Below are 16,495 nucleotides of genomic sequence, written 5' to 3' on the forward strand. Positions count from 1 at the left end.
ACAGCCGGCAGGGGCGCTGCTGGCTCCCGGCCGGGCAGGGCAGGTGCGGTGATTCCCCCGCAGCTGCAGGGGGCGCTGTGGCCCAGCTCGGCCGCCTCTCTCCACACGGTAATGGCAGGCGGGTGGAAAGGATGGAGAAGGGGCTTCCTTTGGAAACTCACGGGAAGCAGCCGGTCCCGATGACACTCGGGAAGCTGAATGGACTGCAGCAGGAAACTCTGAGCAGCAGGCTTGAACGGCAGAGGTGGGCACACCTGGTATGACAAATAAAATGTAAGAGAAAATTACACAGCCTTAGCAGAAGCTGTGGGGGTCAGGTGGACACAGGGTTAGACTACAGCAAAAAAAAACCAAACCTCCAACAAGTGTACATTCCCTGTATTTGAGTCACTAATTTGACTGAAGGAGTATCAGGGTAGTCCCCTTTCCCCCAAATCACAGTTTACACAATCTGCAAAGTCAGATTAAGCAGGAGACCAAGAATTGATTATTAGCTCAAGGAAATTTTTCCTTCCCCACTTGAGAGCTAAGATCCAAGCTCAGCTTTGAAAACAGAAATGCAGGATGCTGCAGTGTGAAACACAGTGAGATGCTTGGATAGAGGCTCTGAAGGGAAAAGGATGTTTCTATTTCTAGTACCTTGTCCTGTAGCTTACCTAGTAAAAGTATGTGTGACCTCAGCAGTAAGTTCAAATATAATTACAGAGAAGACTATCTTGCAGACATATTTCAATATCATCAACTCTTTTGTCGCTTTCTGTGCTTTTCTGATTGTTCCCTCAGTTTAGTGTTTGTGCTTCTGTTTGATAGTTGATCTTTTGCTGCTGCCTATAGACCCTCTCTCTTCCCCTGCAGATGTCTCTGCTTCATGACCCGTGAGTTACTTTAATTGATCTTGTGCTCAGGGCAAGGTTATTCCTTCTGCCACCCCTTGCACTCCCCTTGGGCTCTGAGCCAGAACCAGTATTTGCCAGATCTCTCTGTGAGCTTCTTAACTCACTGACCTGTCAGAAGTCTAACAAAGCAAGATTAATAAAAAAAATGAAAACAAAACAACAACAACAAGAAACCTCAAACCAAAATAAACACACACACACCCCTACTGGATATTTTCCTGCTTGCTCACTGAGTTCAAGCTGCTTATGGAAGAGCCTAGCAAGTGCCAGAGCTGGCAGAGAGACCTGCTCTTAGTGGCAGTCATTAGTCCAGTGCTCAGGGTTGTAGGGAAGTGCAGGTGAGGGTCTTAGGCTCTGGCCACTTTGGCACTTGCCGCACTCTCCATTGAGTTCGCTGTGTTTCGCCCTTCCGGCCACCTGCACTGCCAGTCATCTTCTCCAAAAGTGGCCACTTTATTTAAAGGACTCATTAACACCTGCAGGCTTGGAGAGCACTAATCTGGAGTCCAGTGGTGTGGCTGCACAGCACATCCTTCAGAAGTAGAGGACAGAGCTTTGCCCAGCTTAGTAGAGTGGCCCTGAGAGCTGAGATATGGGCAAGGGGCAGAGCCTGGAGGTTTGCTGGAGGCTGAGTAAGTAGAGACTGCACCCTGGGCTGCCTTGTGCAGCCTTGCTATGAGGACAGGAATTCCTGACATGTGGACACACACTCGCTTTGCACACAGACAAGTCCTTTCCTACCCCCAGTCCCCTCCTAAGGAAAAGGGAGTCAGGTGACCCTCAGGTAAGATAGTGTCAAACTGCAGATGGGTCTCTGCTGCTTTGTAGATAAGTACTTCAGCTTCTGCACATGCACAATGGAACAGCTGCATGCAGGCAAAACCCAGCCTCATTCTGAGGACAAGGACAGCCAGGGGTGTCTTGTCATCCTTCAAAGGTATGCTTGAGAAGGTTTCAGGCTACCTGATGTGATTTGGCTGGGCCAGCATCCTCCTGTTGCCATACTACTGGGGCATGGGGAGAGAGAGGCTTTGGAGTCCTTGAAAAGAAGCACAGCAGGAGGAAAGAGGGTCTCGAGCTCCAAGAACTAAATCAGTCTGCCCAACAACCAGCCCTCAGAGTATCCAGAAAGTGGAGTGAGGTTGATATCTGGTGTGCTGAAAGCCAGATATTCTCACCAGTCATGTATTTGATTTAATGACTTTCAGGTTGTTCAAAATTACCGTTTTAAAAAAAATTCATATACTTTATGTAAACTAGTGAAACATGTTTTTGAAGTTGTAATGTCCCATCTTCAAGCTGAACCATGAGGCTTTTTCGTAAGGAGATACTTTATTAATATCAAGAGAATGATTGTTGCTTTTTACAGTTTCTGTAAGATCATGTCTCTCCATTGATTTCTGTAGATGAGAGAAGGGGCCTACGGGTGATGTCGTGTACCCAGCTTTCCTGACATCTCCACGGCTTTTCCAAGGTCTATAGTTATCCCAGAGATCTTGATCATGGGAAGATGCAGCCCCAGACTGTTTGGACATCTGTACAAAAGCAAGCTGCTTTTGGGCAGTGGTTGGACACACAGATTGGATACAGAGATTTGACGGTGTTGTGAATTGGCCAGTTTGGATGGGTCTTGGAGCAACCTGATATAGTGGAAGGTATCCTTGCACATGGCCACGGGTGGAATGAGATGGTGTTTAAGGTCCCTTCCAACCCAAACCGTTCTGTGATTTCAAGCACTGTACTTGTAGGTAGGAGAGCAGTGTTTAAGTGGAAATGAGGCCCTTGCTGCTGGCCCTCAGGTAGGGTTCCCTGTGCAGGCAGCACATGTAACACTGGGGCTCCTTCTTCTCTCTCTGCAGGAACATGACATTGAGACAGCTTTCGGAGTGGTTCATGTCACCATGCGGGGCACACCCAAGGGGAACAGACCTGTCATCCTCACATACCATGACATTGGCCTCAACCGTAAGCCCTTGCATTGCCAGGACCCTGAAAAAGTGATTATTCGTGTTAATTGCTTTTGAGCGTGGGGAGTAGCAGGCCTGGCATGGAGCTGAGATGAGGTCATTCCAGGGTGAAAAGATAAAGGTCTGCAGGAGAGAGAGCATGTGGCATGCCCCTGTCCATTCCAACAGCCCTTAAAAGGTAGGGCCAAGGTGGAAAGGTGGAGGTAGGTCCACCCAACACACCGTAGTGCTCTAGCTGACTTGCTGCACTGTGTGATAGGGCATTCAATCCCTGGGTGCTGGGCAGGTGAACAAGTCCCTTCTACATGGCTGCAGCAGTAGTGTAATGTTGTGATAGGCTCCATTGCTCTTTTGATGTGTCTTTCCGCTCAAAATGTACTGTTACATTCACACAGGTGCTCCTCTGTTGAGTGCTTTGAGTACCCAGGTGCTTCAAGGCCCTGCTTTCCAGGGCATTGCAGGCTGACTGTCTGCCTGCCCTCCACTCATGGCAATTCCATTGCTGAGACTCACTGCTGCATTGCAGTTTTGAGCCACAGCACATACAGCATCCAGCACCCACTGCCCTTTGGACTCAGTGGGGACTTGGACTCCTGCAGGTGTGTGCTGTGGTGTTTGGAGGGTGGCTTGCAATAAAACTTAAGGAAGTGTCTAATTTCTTTTTGTTGCTGTTGCAGACAAATCCTGTTTTAATGCATTCTTTAACTTTGAAGACATGCAAGAGATCACCCATCATTTTGCTGTGTGCCATGTGGATGCACCAGGCCAGCAGGAAGGAGCCCCCCCATTCCCATCTGGGTAAGTACTCTGCAGAGACCCATGTTGTTCAGTCTCGACTGAGGTAGCACCCAGTTTAAGTCAGCTGGGACTGCCAGCCTGAGTGTAGTGGAATCATGTGTCAGCAGTAGAGGAAATTGCAAGATCAGGAAGCTTCCCAAGGGGCATTCAGCAAACTTTCCAATTACTAAGACATGGGTAAATCCTTCAGTAGTGCTGAGTCTGGTACTACCGTTCTGACTTGAACATTAACCCAGCACACTGCAGTTGTGCTGGCATTTCATCTGTCCATCTTGCCACAGAAGTCTGACTGCCCAAAAGACCACAACTCTCTATTAGTCTTGTTCTAAGGAATGGGATCCACACAGTCAGCTGAAACGTGCAGTATTGTTGCACATTAATAACCTGTGCATGTCTGCCAAATAATCCTTGTCCCCCCTACCTTGAGTGGAACTGGAAGGTAACCTCTGTCAGACTGTATTTGAAGGTGCTGTCTTACTTTTCAGGTATCAGTATCCCAGTATGGATGAACTGGCTGAAATGTTACCTGCTGTTCTGACACACCTGAAGTAAGTCTCTGAAAGAAAATGGGGTGAGCCAGCTGGATACCACTATTCCAGCACCTACTTCTGTCTCTGCTTGCCATAACTGATATGCTCACTGAAGTGTCCTAAGAGGCACAAGCATCTCCCAACCAGTGTGACCCTGTCTAGTTCTATGCCGGGGACACTGTCTTTTACATAAGGCAATTTATGGCTGCTGCATCACTGCTGCATTGTTTTGAAAATAAACCATAAGTGCACAGTTGGATGCAGAGGGGAAAGACTTTGCCTCTAGGGATGCTTCAGCTGAGCCAGGTTAGTTGTACTGACTGTGAAATGCCTCTATTTCAGCCTGAAAAGCTTCATTGGGATTGGCCTAGGAGCTGGTGCTTATGTCCTCAGCAGGTGTGCAGTAAGTATCTCTTCACTACATGTGACTCATGTGGGCTGTGGTCATTGCTGATCAGACTAACTGTGTGGGGCACAGGCAAAGTAGCATTCAGTAATTACAGCAGGGCTGCAGGGAGCCATGGGAGAGCTACCTCCAATCCAGATGGTTATGTTGGAGCAGTCAGGGTTACTCTGAAGCTGTGCCAGGCATGGAAAGATTGTAGTGTGATGCCTTTGAGTCAGCAGAGCCCCATTCTGAGTGCTAGGAATAGCCAGTCTTGAGTCTTCACAGAGACTGTCTGCATTACTGTTCTGTGTGCACTGTTTGTGGCATTAAAGAATTGATGTGGTGATGTATTGCAAACTGGTGTTTATGAGGAATGTGCTTTGTCACTGGAAGGAAGTAGATTTTGCTCCACCCTTACGCAACAGAGCTGCCTCTATTTTGGTACCTGCTGATAAATTTCTCTCTACTGTAGTGTTCATGTAAAGTCAGTGGGTATCCTTTAGCAGCCCAGGAATTTGCCTGAGTCTTTCCGAGTTAGTGTTAAAAAAAACACAGAAATCTGACATTTTCAGTAAAATTTGCTTGAGGTTGTTGAGTGCAAAGAGTTGCCAGTTGTTTAGGCAACTATGATTCCTTCAAGCCACTGTGCTGGGCAGCTGCCCCTCCTTACACAAGGTTCTCTGTTTTCCATTCCCTACAGTCAGGATTGAGCTGGGGCAGTGTGAGGCACTGGTGTTTCACTGTTCTTTGCCTTCTGTATCTTGGGTAGTTTTCAGCCTCGCTAAAGAGGAGTTTGTGCAAATCAGCTGTCCTGGTTTATGGCAAATTTCAGAGAAAACCTCCGAATGGGGTCCCTCTGGAAAGCAAAGCCAAACGACCCCTTCCCCAGCTGATCTGGGAAAAAAATTTCCTTAGAGAAAAGTGGAAAAAAGTGTTTATTTAACAAACAAAGTGCCCACAAGCATAAAGAAGGAATAATATGAAACAGTAAAACCTCTTGCTGCTCTGAATAGTGATAGCAAACTCAGAAAGTCCTTGTGGGTGTAGCTCAGCTTGCTCAGTCTCTTATCAGTCCCTCTGGTGCTGGAAAATACCAAGGTCCAGGCCCCAGTGGGCCACAGGTATGAGATCCCGGTGTCTCTCTGGGTTTTTAGTCCAGGACAGGTTTAAACACTCCCAAGAAAAAGGAAGAAAAAACAGTCCAGGAAGCTTCTCTGCCTCAGCTAGCTAAAAACGAACTAAAAGCAAAGGAGATCTCTGTCCCGCTCGCTGTCTGTGCTACAGACAACGCAGTCCAGGAGCAGAATGGGGAGGAGTGAGTGCAGTTTCTGAAAACAAACTCCACGCTTCTCTTTCTCCCCACCTCGCTCTTGGAACCAGTCTTAAAGGTACAGAACATAATATCCAACATAAACAGAGCAGACGACTGGGGATACAAGCATCATAAAGTCACCCTAGGACATCAGCCTTAGTCCTCAGTGAAGTGCCACATGGCTCTTGCCACACTCCCTGGGCTCTGGGCAGTTTCCTGCTGAAAGGACAGAGATGTTTCCTTCTTCCTTCACATCAGTGCCATAGAGCAGGAGAGCTGCCTTGGAGTGAGCTCAGAACTCAGCAGAGGCTGGTTGCCTCTGATTTCTGAGTTTGTGTTTGCAAGCAGTTCTCTTAAGTGCTTCATACCCGTGCTTCCCAGGTACAGCCCAAGGTACACTGGAGGGGTTTGGGTTGCTGGATGGAGCAGGGGAAGGGAGGACTGCAGGTGGGGGAGCAGGTGCCTTGCAGCTCAAGGTTTCCATTCTGCAGGGGCTTGGGGGCCTCAGCACTAATTCCCCTGCTATTTGCCCCATCTCCACTGAGAAGACTGCCTCTTCCTTGAGGTGAAGGAGGTGCTCTCCAGGCACAGGAGCTTGTTCATGTTCCTCACAGAGGTGCTGGCTTGGAGCAGAGAAGGTTGCTGCTCCCAGCCCTGTAACACACAGGACCTGAACAGCTGTGCTAGTTATACAGGTCACCAGAAGGCACTGCTGAGGCTGTAGGTGCTGTAGAGCACCTCAGTGCTACAGGTGCCACTGAATTGAATCTGGTCTTGCTGGGAGCCACGGGCTGCCTGGCACAGAGGAGCTCCCTACTTTGTCTGCATTTTACTTAGTCTTGCACCTTTTCAACAAGCTTTCCAGCTGCTGCACCAGCTGTTGACCACTGTGTGGGCTGAATCATCCTTCTGAGTGTGCCTCTGCTCTGTCCCTACAGCTCAGTCACCCTGACCTGGTGGAGGGACTTGTTCTTATTAATGTTGATCCATGTGCAAAGGGATGGATTGACTGGGCAGCATCCAAGGTGAGATTCTGCTTTCCCACACCTGTGCTCTCCACAGCACCTAATGAACAATGTGTAGAGTAAATAAAAAGGACAGAATACAGGAATTTTTCCCTTTCTGGTGAAAACTGTACAATTTCATTTCTGTCCCTGCTCCGTTCTTAGTCTGGGTATAGAATGGCCTCTCCCATAGGAGCAGGGGTGGGTGTGATCATATGAATGAGAAATGCAGCTAAACTGCTTGAATCACTCAGCTTTCCTCTGATTTAGTACTTCTGCTTGCAGGCTTCATTTGATTGATATTTAATGGATCTCTTAATTATTCTCTTATTCTGGCCCCTTGAAGTTATTTAAGGTTTCAAGTTTTTTGTAGGGCTGTGTTGTGTATACACAGTTTCTTTGAAGCTTTGCATGTCCATCCCAAGCTTCAGGCATTTGCTTCTTACATAATTTGAATACTTTGTTCATTGTTCTCTTTACTCTGAGTAGCTGTTTTGCAATGTATGATGAAACTGCATTTTCCTGTTACTCTCCTCATTCATTGTCACTCTTCAGTTTTCAGGCTGGACAACCAACATAGTGGATATTGTCTTGGCACATCATTTTGGCCACGTAAGTACCCAGCAGATGCTAAAGTTGCCTGTGAAATTGTACATGGAGCTATAACTGCTGTATGTGTCTGTTCCCAAATAGTTCTGGTCCATCAGGTAAGGGTTGCCACAGGTAGTACCATTTTCTCTGTGTGTCAAGCTCACATCAGGGTTGTCATGCTGGGGGACACACAAATCCTCACTCTTGCCCTAACTGTCTCCAGGCCATAAACTGGTGATAGAACTCCTTTGTGGTGCCCAGGACACTGTCCACAGAAACAAGTGGCAGCCGGTTCTCTGTAGCATAGAAGCCTTTGGACTGTGGGTAGAGCACAGGTCAGCTGGGAGCTGGCAGTGGGATCTTGTATCTGTCCAGATGTTGGACTGCTGCATTCTGCTCTTCATCTTACTCTTCAGTTTCAGCAGAAGCAAAACAACCCCTCCTGAAAACTTTGGATAGAGCAGTGCCTTCTGTTTGGGATTAGCCGTCTCTCAACCAGCAGGCTTACTAGGCTAACAGGGACAGTGCCTTGTGCACACTGTATATACCACACAGCATTATCAGTCCCTGACTTGGAATCTTCTTGCAACAACACATCAGCACTAAAAGGAACGCTTCCTTCTCCAGCACTGCTTCCTCCTGTGCACATCCTGTTCTCTTCCCACTGTCAAGCCCCTTCATTGTATGTAGTGCTTCCTTGCATTCCCTGCTCTCTCTGGCTTGCTCAGAATGTAGTTTCTTCTTAGAACTGGGTGCTGGAATTGAACTTGCCTTTGGTCACAGTCTTGCAGCTTATGTATTTTTTACTTTATTATGTTTATTAGTATTATTACATACTTTACTTCTTAAACATCAAGCGTAAGTGGAAGACCTGCCTCACGCAGAGTGATTTGTATCTGTGTAAGCATTACTGAGGCTTGGGAGTTAACTTACCCATCTCAGGATATCTGTACTCTTGCAGTAGCTTGTGCACTGCCAGTTGTAAAACAGTAGTCACATTACCAAAGCATGGCATGTACCAGCACATCACATAAACACCTCATGTCTCTGGGATCCTTATGCAGTCTGCAGTCGCTGCCCTCTGTGTCACTGTTCACAGGGAATGACATGTATGGACACACTTCAATGCTTTGGTATTTTTATGACTATTGCTTCTCTACTTGTGAAAAGTATGTTCCTGGTTTTCAATTTTTCTGTTTTTGTACAGGAGGAACTGCAGGCAAATCTAGATTTGATCCAAACATACAGGCTTCATATTGCACAGGACATTAACCAAGATAACCTTCAGCTGTTCCTCACCTCATACAACAGGTAGAGGATACCTTTTTGCCTGACAGACGGCTCCCATAGTTTCCCTGCTCAGTAGATTTGCTGCCATGTGTATTATCCTGTTATTGTTTCAGGGGAACCTTTCTCCTAAGCCTAGTCTTCAGCTGTTATCCTGAGCCAAGCCTAGCCCTTGTGTCTGCCCCTAGACCCTGTCACACCTCAGTAGCTCATCTCTGGGCACACAGCAATGCCATGAGAGGATGGATCCTGTTTTCTGGGGATGACTGGTGGGGTCCCTGCTCAGGGCATGATGCACGGAGTTGCCTGGGTGCTGGAGCCAGCACTTATGGTTGGATTTTGTGTGCCCCCGTGATAACCAGTTCCCTCTGCAGATTTAATGGAGAATTGTCCTGTTTTGTCTTTCAGTCGTAAAGACCTGGAAATTGAGAGACCCGTTGTTGGTGTCAATGAAGTGACTGCAAAAACACTCAAGTAAGTTGTCTGAATCAGCCTATCGCAGTTGCTGACTGTGCAGTCTCTTCAGCAGAAGAGATGTTTCTTCTCAGCAAGAACTGCACCAAGCTCAGGCACTGGGAAGACTGTCCAAGACAGTCTTAGGCTGTGGTACAGGACCGTCAGCTGCAATGGGGCAGAGGTGTCTGGAAGACCTCTCATTAAGAACACATTGAGATTCTCCAGAAGGCAGGGTCAGAGGCACATGTGTGCAACAGCAGTGGCAGTTGGTGTGCCTGGAGGGGACAGTCTGGGTGCATCTGGAAACCCTGGAGAATGTGTTAGTACAATAAAATGCCGAGGTGTGATGGCAGGCAGCGATTTTGCTGAGCCTTTTTTTGTTAACCTTTCATGAGGGTGTTGGTTCACAGAGCTCAACCTTCTCAGAAACCCCTTTGATGCACTTGGAGTAACACCTCTGTTTTGGCTATTGACCAGGTGCCCTGCCTTGCTTGTTGTTGGTGACAACTCACCTGCTGTGGAAGCAGTGGTATGTATCCATGAACTCTTTCCTCTTGTGCCATTAGCCTCACAAGTCACTTAGCAAACCTGCAGTGCTTTCACCTTGCTCAGAATTAGTTACAGACAGTGGCTCTTTGTCCCAAGCTCTTTTTCAGTCCTCCAGCTACTCATGAGCCATGAGCCAAGGCTCAGGGGCCCTGAATGGCCCTCAGGGCAACTCCAGGGTGAGGATGGCAGAATCTGAATGAGCACCCTGCTCAATAGGTGATGCAGAGGACCCTGTTCAGGATCACACGTCCTTCCCCAAGCTTTGCCAGACTGCTGCCTGCAGTTTGGTTCATCTCGAATTGCTGTTGTTTTTCTGTTATGCTGGGCCTACCTGGGATTAAAAATAACTGAATGTGACTCCAGTTCTTGTGGTGGGGAGCCATGTAGAGCTCTCTTAGAGCACTGCACCATCAGGAACACAGCACTTAAGAGGTGTTGTCCTCTGCAGACACACATAACCCACTTCCCTCTCAGCACAGCAATAAATGGGGCATGGCACAGGGTAGTGTGGTTGTAGTGAATGTTGCTCCTCTCTCTCAGCCAGGGATTGTGGGGATAGCAGGGGATTGTAAACAAAAGCAGCTGTTTAAACTGTGGAAGAGTATATGAGTCTCGTGAAGCAGTTACTTGAACCTAGGAGCATTTGGTGCTCCATTGCATGGAGAGCATTTTCTGGCCATGGCCTGTTGCCTTGGTCTGTTTGATCTCGAAGTCTGAAATTAGGTCTGCAAGTTTTGACTTTTCTAGGATACTGTCCTTGAGGATTCCCATTCCTTACTGGCCACAGCACAGTAGGGAATAGGGTCTTCTGCACCTTAGTGTGCCTGTATGGCTGCCCAGGTTCCCAGCCCAGGATAACCTCTCCTGCTGAGGTTTCTTTTTCTATAGAACCCCTGCCTATTCCCTTTTGGCAGCAATCTTACAGAGAAGAGGTGGTCGTGGCCTCCTTGTCTGGCCAAGAGACTGAGTGACCTCCCTCATGCTGCATTGCACAGAACTCTCCTTCCCTCCTAGTCTTGCTGTCAGAGCACAGAAGTTGCTTCAGGGTTTTACAGTGCATCCCAAAACTAGGGGATGATTTCAGTTGAAGTCATAACCTATCATCACAAGATCCCTTAGACAGAACACCTGCCATTACTCCCTGGTTCTTTTATTCATTGTTAACTTCCTACATGGTATCTGCTTTCTTGCTCAGTGCTTCCTGGTTCCAGAGAAGCTCCCATTGCTGAAGACAGCCACTGCTTCTGGTGCAGCTAGCCCACATTTTACATCTGAGTCTTCAAGTTTTCTGTGTGACACCATGTCCCTCTCTCCTTTTTTCTAGGTTGAATGCAATTCACGTCTTGACCCAACAAAAACTACCCTTCTGAAGGCGAGTGCCACTCCATAATCATTCTGGCCAGCATAAAGACACTATTTTTGCTCAGCTCCACTTAGGTTTTTGCTTTCCATACATTTGGCTTTGAGAAGTTTGTGGACAGTCATTCAGAGCTGTGCTCTCTCCTTCATGGAGCCAGAGCTGAGAGGGAAGAGTTTGTCAGGGAATCCCCCAGTTTATGGCCACTTTCAACTGGCAGGGAAGACCCTTGAGAGTCAGCAGAGATGCCCTGCCTCCACCCTGCTCTTTGCAGCAACATCCTTTTTCCTGGCTGTGTACTGGTCCTTCCCATCCTCACCTGTGGCCCTGCAGTGTGCCAGGCAGCAGCTGTATGGAATTGCCAAGTGACAGGTTTGGGTAGAGTGGCTGAGGGAGAGGTGGCTGGGAAGGTGCTGGGCTTCTGGAGTGTGGCCTGAGATCACTTTGGTGACCTGGCCTCTTAAGGTGCAGGGTTCCCTCAGCAGCAGATCCCTCAAGGTGTATCACCTTTGCCTTGCTCTGGCTGTAGAGGTGAGGTGGTGTAAACTGCAATGTGGTGCTCTCAGCTTTGGTGAGTGGGTGGTGATGGCGGGTTTGGGGCTGTCCTCCTGGGTGGGAAGGACAGCTCAACCTGCCTTCTGTTTCCTGTTGCAGATGGCTGACTGCGGGGGCTTGCCCCAGGTGGTTCAGGTAAGACACACCTTGGCTTTCCCATGGCATTTGGGTGGTACAGAGCCCTTAGTTCTGCTTGCACTAAAGCCACCCTCTCTGTTTCCACAGCCTGGCAAGCTGACTGAAGCCTTCAAGTACTTTGTGCAGGGAATGGGCTACAGTAAGTGGCAAAACACAACTTTGTTGTTTGAAGCAGAGTTGCTGTGAAGGGTACTCAAGCTTTCTGGTCCATGATTTCACTGGCATCTGTGTCCGTACCCCTGCACTAGTGTGGTTGCCAGGAGATCCATCCATGCTGGAAAATCAACTAGTGTGCTGACAAGCCTTAGCAAACTAGTGTTGTTCCTGATGTGTTGGTGACTCCTTTCTGGTTGCTGGTGTTGTTAAAACCTTTTAAATCTGTCTTTGTGCCAATCCAGAGAAATGTGTTCCTGAGAGCAAATCTGTGTATACCTTCTCCAAAGGACAAGGAGGTAGCAGTGCAGCCCCATGACTAGTCTGAGTATGTCCTCCCTTTCTCCTCAGATGTTCATGTTTCTCTCAGACCTGCCAGGGTTAAGCAGTACTCCAGAACAAATCCCACTAATGGCAGAAGAGGTTCCAGGGTGACTTCTGAGGCACCAGAGAGCCAGAGAGAGCCGTGCTTTGCACCAGTGCATGTCCTGCTCTACAGCTTCCTCCCCATGCTTAGAGGCAGAAGACATTGTCACCTGAGTGTGTCAGACTAACAGCTGCTCAGCTCCCTGCCCTTGGTGTTCCTGAGGAATTGAAAGAGAAGGGCTTCCTTAACTTCTTTATCTCCAACAAGGGCTTTACTACTCACGAACATCAGGAGAAGGCCTTCTCAGTGCACTTCAGCAGCTCTTTCTTCCCTGCTGGGGCCAGGAGTTCCCTTTTGTGGATGATTAGCCTTCAAAAGCTGAAGTTAGGGAAAGGATTGGTTTGTGTGACTGGCTAACCACTCAGTATGGCCACCGTGAGAGTTGGGACACTTGCAGTGGTCTCCTCACACCTTTGCCAGCTCATGGTCAGGGCTTAGCAGAAGCTGTTCTTTTCCTCAGGGGTCTGCAGGTAACACAAACATGTAGGGCAGTCGTGTTCTCCAATGTTGGCCAGATTAGCCTGATCCTGCAGAGGAAGGGAGGAGGGTCTCTCAGCTTCACTGAGAGTGTTTCAATGTTTATGTCTCTTGTGTTCCCGGTATTAGTAAAGTCAGCAAGTGCTATTGACAGAGCAAGGGCTCCAGCAGTACTTTGCAGGTCAGCTCTCATTTTCTTCTTCCAGAACTAGTAGCTGGTCCCAGAATAGTTTTCCCAGTTTTCATGGGTAAGACTGTGGGACACTGTGAAGCATGGTCAGTCTCTTGGGGAGAACGAGATAGAAGCAAAATACAGCTGGGCAGTGCTAGAAATACAGAAACCAGTTCTCCAACAGCTGTTCCTGTGCCTGCTCTACATGGGCAGGTGGATATGCTTATGCTGACACTGCAGGTGGAAGGTAAGGGCCTTGAAGGAGACTTGTGGCAATAATCTGCTGTCATTCCAAAGATGAATTTCTGTCCCATATCTGGAGTTACGCAGTAAACAGTATCTCTGTTGAGCAGGTGTGGGGTGTGCAGTGGGGAGTTAATGTCACCAGATACAGTGTGATTTTCAGCTAAAGGCATTGAAGAGATCTGGCCCTGATGGGTTTTGGGGTGAGCTTGGCATTTCTATGACATGCTCATTAGCAGCTGTTCTTACAGGTCCTGGGAACTTTTAGTGCATTGTGTGAGCTGGGAATGGAAGGAAAGGTAGCTGGGGGTCCCAGGAGTAGTGCAGCCACTAGTCACACATCGCAACTAATTGGCTCTTTCCTGTATTCATCCCTTTCCTTGTCTCATGTTGTTTCCAGTCCCTTATGTGCAGCTCAGCCACCTAAGCACTGAGTCAGGTACCTCCAACCGTGCATCCACCTCAGGCCTGGTCTGTGTGCTGAGTAGAATTGTTCTCCGGGTGCTTTGCAGCATGTCCTGCTATGGGTGGGCTGATCATTGTACCGTGTGTGCTATGGGCTTCCACCTTTCATTTGTGTTTTGTTGATTGTTGCATGACTTCAGCTGTGTGGTTTTCTAGAGGGGTGAGACTAAGTTTCAAAAGGTCATCCATGCCACAGCTGCCTTGGTATGCACAGACACTGGCCGTGGCTGCACTTGCAGATGATCAGTTACACTGCTGGCATTTGCTCACCTTCGACCTTTTGAAATTGGGCCTTAAACATCTTGCTTTAGACATGCAGAGACTTAATTTTGGCAGTGAAGATTGAGTTTTCTTCTGAAGGGTACAGCTCTTTCTGTGCTTACCCAGTGACACATACCTGAGTGACTGTGGTTGTAGCTCCAGGAGCTGCCTCCTTGTCTGAGTCCCACATATGTTCTCTCTTGCAGTGCCAGCAGCCAGCATGACCCGGTTGATGCGTTCCCGTAGCCACTCCTCCTCCAGTGTGGGCTCTGGCGAGAGCAGCCGCAGCCGGTCTCATGCCAGCACCCATGGGGAAGGGAGTGCTGGAACCCCAGAAGGAATTGACCTCCAGGCTGCACCTCAAACCATGGAAGTATCCTGTTAGGCAGGAGCCCCTCTTCTGGATTCAAACAGTTCCACTTACCCCACTGAACCCACTCAGAATTTAGTATTTCATCCAACATGGCATTAACTGTTCTCTAACCTGTGCATGCCCATCCAAGCAGCCACCTCCTTGATAGTCTGTACTTGACATTACTTTGATCTTTTCTGTATCCCCTTGGCATCAGAGTCTCTTTAAAACTCATTGACATTCCACAGTCTTAGTAAGTCCTATTACTGTACATGCTGATGCCATCTCCTGTCTGTGCTGTGTATCAATCCAGATGACAGCCATTGTCTCCCTCTTCATTTAAATATAATTTCTGTGGCTTTGTGAGGTTTCGAATTGCTTTCTAGTTGTGCTTCTGCTAAAGGACTCTTGTGGTGCAGTTGGTATGTCATTGGTGGGATGTGGGAAAGTAAGACCACGAGGATATAGTACTCCAGGCACTGGAGCAGGCAATGCAGTGTGGAGCTGTACCTGGGACACAGAACCCACTGGAAGATCTGTCTCCCCAGGGCTGTTTCACATGCCATGCAGCCTCAGAAAGACAAATGGTCAGGAATACTGTCTTGGTCTTACCTGTGTATGTATTAAGAAGGAGAGGAGTGATTTCTTATCTGAGCCTCCTGCAAAAGCAAAGCAATTAACCAGTAAACTACACTAACAAGGTGCACTATTAACCCAGTACAAGGGATTAAACTCCAGCAGCCCTGGCTCTAGACCATGTCTGAACCCTCTGCTGACCCAGCAGAAGGGCGGGATGCAGTGACACATGGCCGCTGCTCTACTCTGGCACAGGTGAATCTTTGATATTGAGCAGGTTGTGAAATGGGAAGCAGTGCTTCTTGCCAGGTGGAGGTCTCAAAATCTCCTGCACTGCCATCTCGGTCTCCCACTGCTGCTGCCGCAGGCAGTATCTCAGTTATGTGGGGACAGGGAACACCAGTGAATGTGACAGCCAGCAATCATACATTCCTGTGAGTCGGGTCAGAAGGATGAGCAGTGAACACCTCTGTGCAGGTAGTAGTTACTGTCCGTGGAATTCATTATAGTGCTACCTTTTCACACCTGGCTGCGTCACCAAGCGTGAGCAGCGGATGCCTGCTACAGGCCAGGGTCTGGTGTTAACAGGGGAAAAGGGATGATGAGTGGTCAGGCTGCTGCAAGTCTCAGTTGATAAGCAGAACATCCTTTCCTCACTGCTGAGCAGCCCTTACCTAATGGGAGCCAACTCCTTTCAGGGTCATGCTCACGTTCTGCTCCATTTCAGGTAGGGAATGGGACCGGGAGGCTCTGCCTGAGGGGAACTTTGTACCGGTTATTGAATAAAGCTATAACTGAGTTCATTGTTACGCTGTGTGCTCTTGGTGTTTCTCTCCACAGGGCCTGTACCTCTGGGTTGGTCAGTTGTGTATTTTGTTGTCATGTCATTTAGGCAGTCTAAGTTTCAAAAGGCCATCCATGCCACAGCTGCCGTGCTTTGCACAGACACTGGCTGTGGCTGCACTTGCAGATGATCAGTTACACTGCTGGCATAGGAAGGGCTGTCGGAGTGTCTCCTGCTGCACACAGCAAACCCATCTCCAGGGCAGGGAGACGACTGGGCACCTCTGCACCAGAATAATGTGGTTGGTGGCCCCATGGCCCCTGGAAGAAGGCTGTCCAAGGGCATTGGAGTGCTGACCTTTGCCGAAGTGCAACTAGAAACGTCCAGAATGGAAACAACAACAGGTTTGCAGCAGCACAGGCAAGAACTGCATCCCGACAGCCAATGCTCAGAGCCACATGCTGTCCCGGGAGCAGTGCTGTGCACTGGCGTGTTGCACAAACACAACATAGAGCTAACCACTGACACAGCACGAGAGGATAGGTGGCAGTTTGGGTAGCAGGGGGATTTCTGTTGGCACATCCACCCTGCTCCTACTCATAACCCAGCCCAGGTCAGGCATGGATAGGCGCAGAGCTAGCATGGAGCAGTGTTGGGTGTGGGGCTGTGCTGGAATGGGGCAGTGTTGGGTGCAGCATTGTGTTGGGCAGGTCTGTGAGCATCACACCTCCCCACCCCTGCCCATCACATCCAGCAC

At 48.6% G+C, this 16,495-nt stretch overlaps 1 protein-coding gene across 3 annotated transcripts in view; it reads left to right on the top strand.

Annotated features, from left to right (window-relative positions):
* Positions 1–15,763, top strand: part of NDRG3 (NDRG family member 3) — a 62,948-nt gene extending 47,185 nt beyond the window's left edge. For 2 of the 3 annotated variants that reach the window (XM_063404780.1, XM_063404781.1), the window contains 13 exons: positions 2,756–2,861; positions 3,541–3,661; positions 4,147–4,209; positions 4,534–4,594; positions 6,830–6,916; positions 7,451–7,507; positions 8,694–8,797; positions 9,182–9,247; positions 9,707–9,758; positions 11,103–11,150; positions 11,790–11,825; positions 11,916–11,967; positions 14,233–15,763. In XM_063404780.1, coding sequence (XP_063260850.1) covers positions 2,756–2,861; positions 3,541–3,661; positions 4,147–4,209; positions 4,534–4,594; positions 6,830–6,916; positions 7,451–7,507; positions 8,694–8,797; positions 9,182–9,247; positions 9,707–9,758; positions 11,103–11,150; positions 11,790–11,825; positions 11,916–11,967; positions 14,233–14,411 — 1,032 coding nt within the window. In that variant the 3' untranslated portion in view covers positions 14,412–15,763. Of the gene's footprint in view, positions 1–2,755; positions 2,862–2,915; positions 3,463–3,540; positions 3,662–4,146; positions 4,210–4,533; positions 4,595–6,829; positions 6,917–7,450; positions 7,508–8,693; positions 8,798–9,181; positions 9,248–9,706; positions 9,759–11,102; positions 11,151–11,789; positions 11,826–11,915; positions 11,968–14,232 lie in introns of those variants that run through there. The other variant, XM_063404782.1, reaches the window with a different exon arrangement.
* The last annotated feature ends 732 nt before the right edge of the window (positions 15,764–16,495 follow it).

Source organism: Prinia subflava, chromosome 8 (assembly GCF_021018805.1).
Source record: "Prinia subflava isolate CZ2003 ecotype Zambia chromosome 8, Cam_Psub_1.2, whole genome shotgun sequence".
In the NCBI taxonomy this organism is placed as follows: domain Eukaryota; kingdom Metazoa; phylum Chordata; class Aves; order Passeriformes; family Cisticolidae; genus Prinia; species Prinia subflava.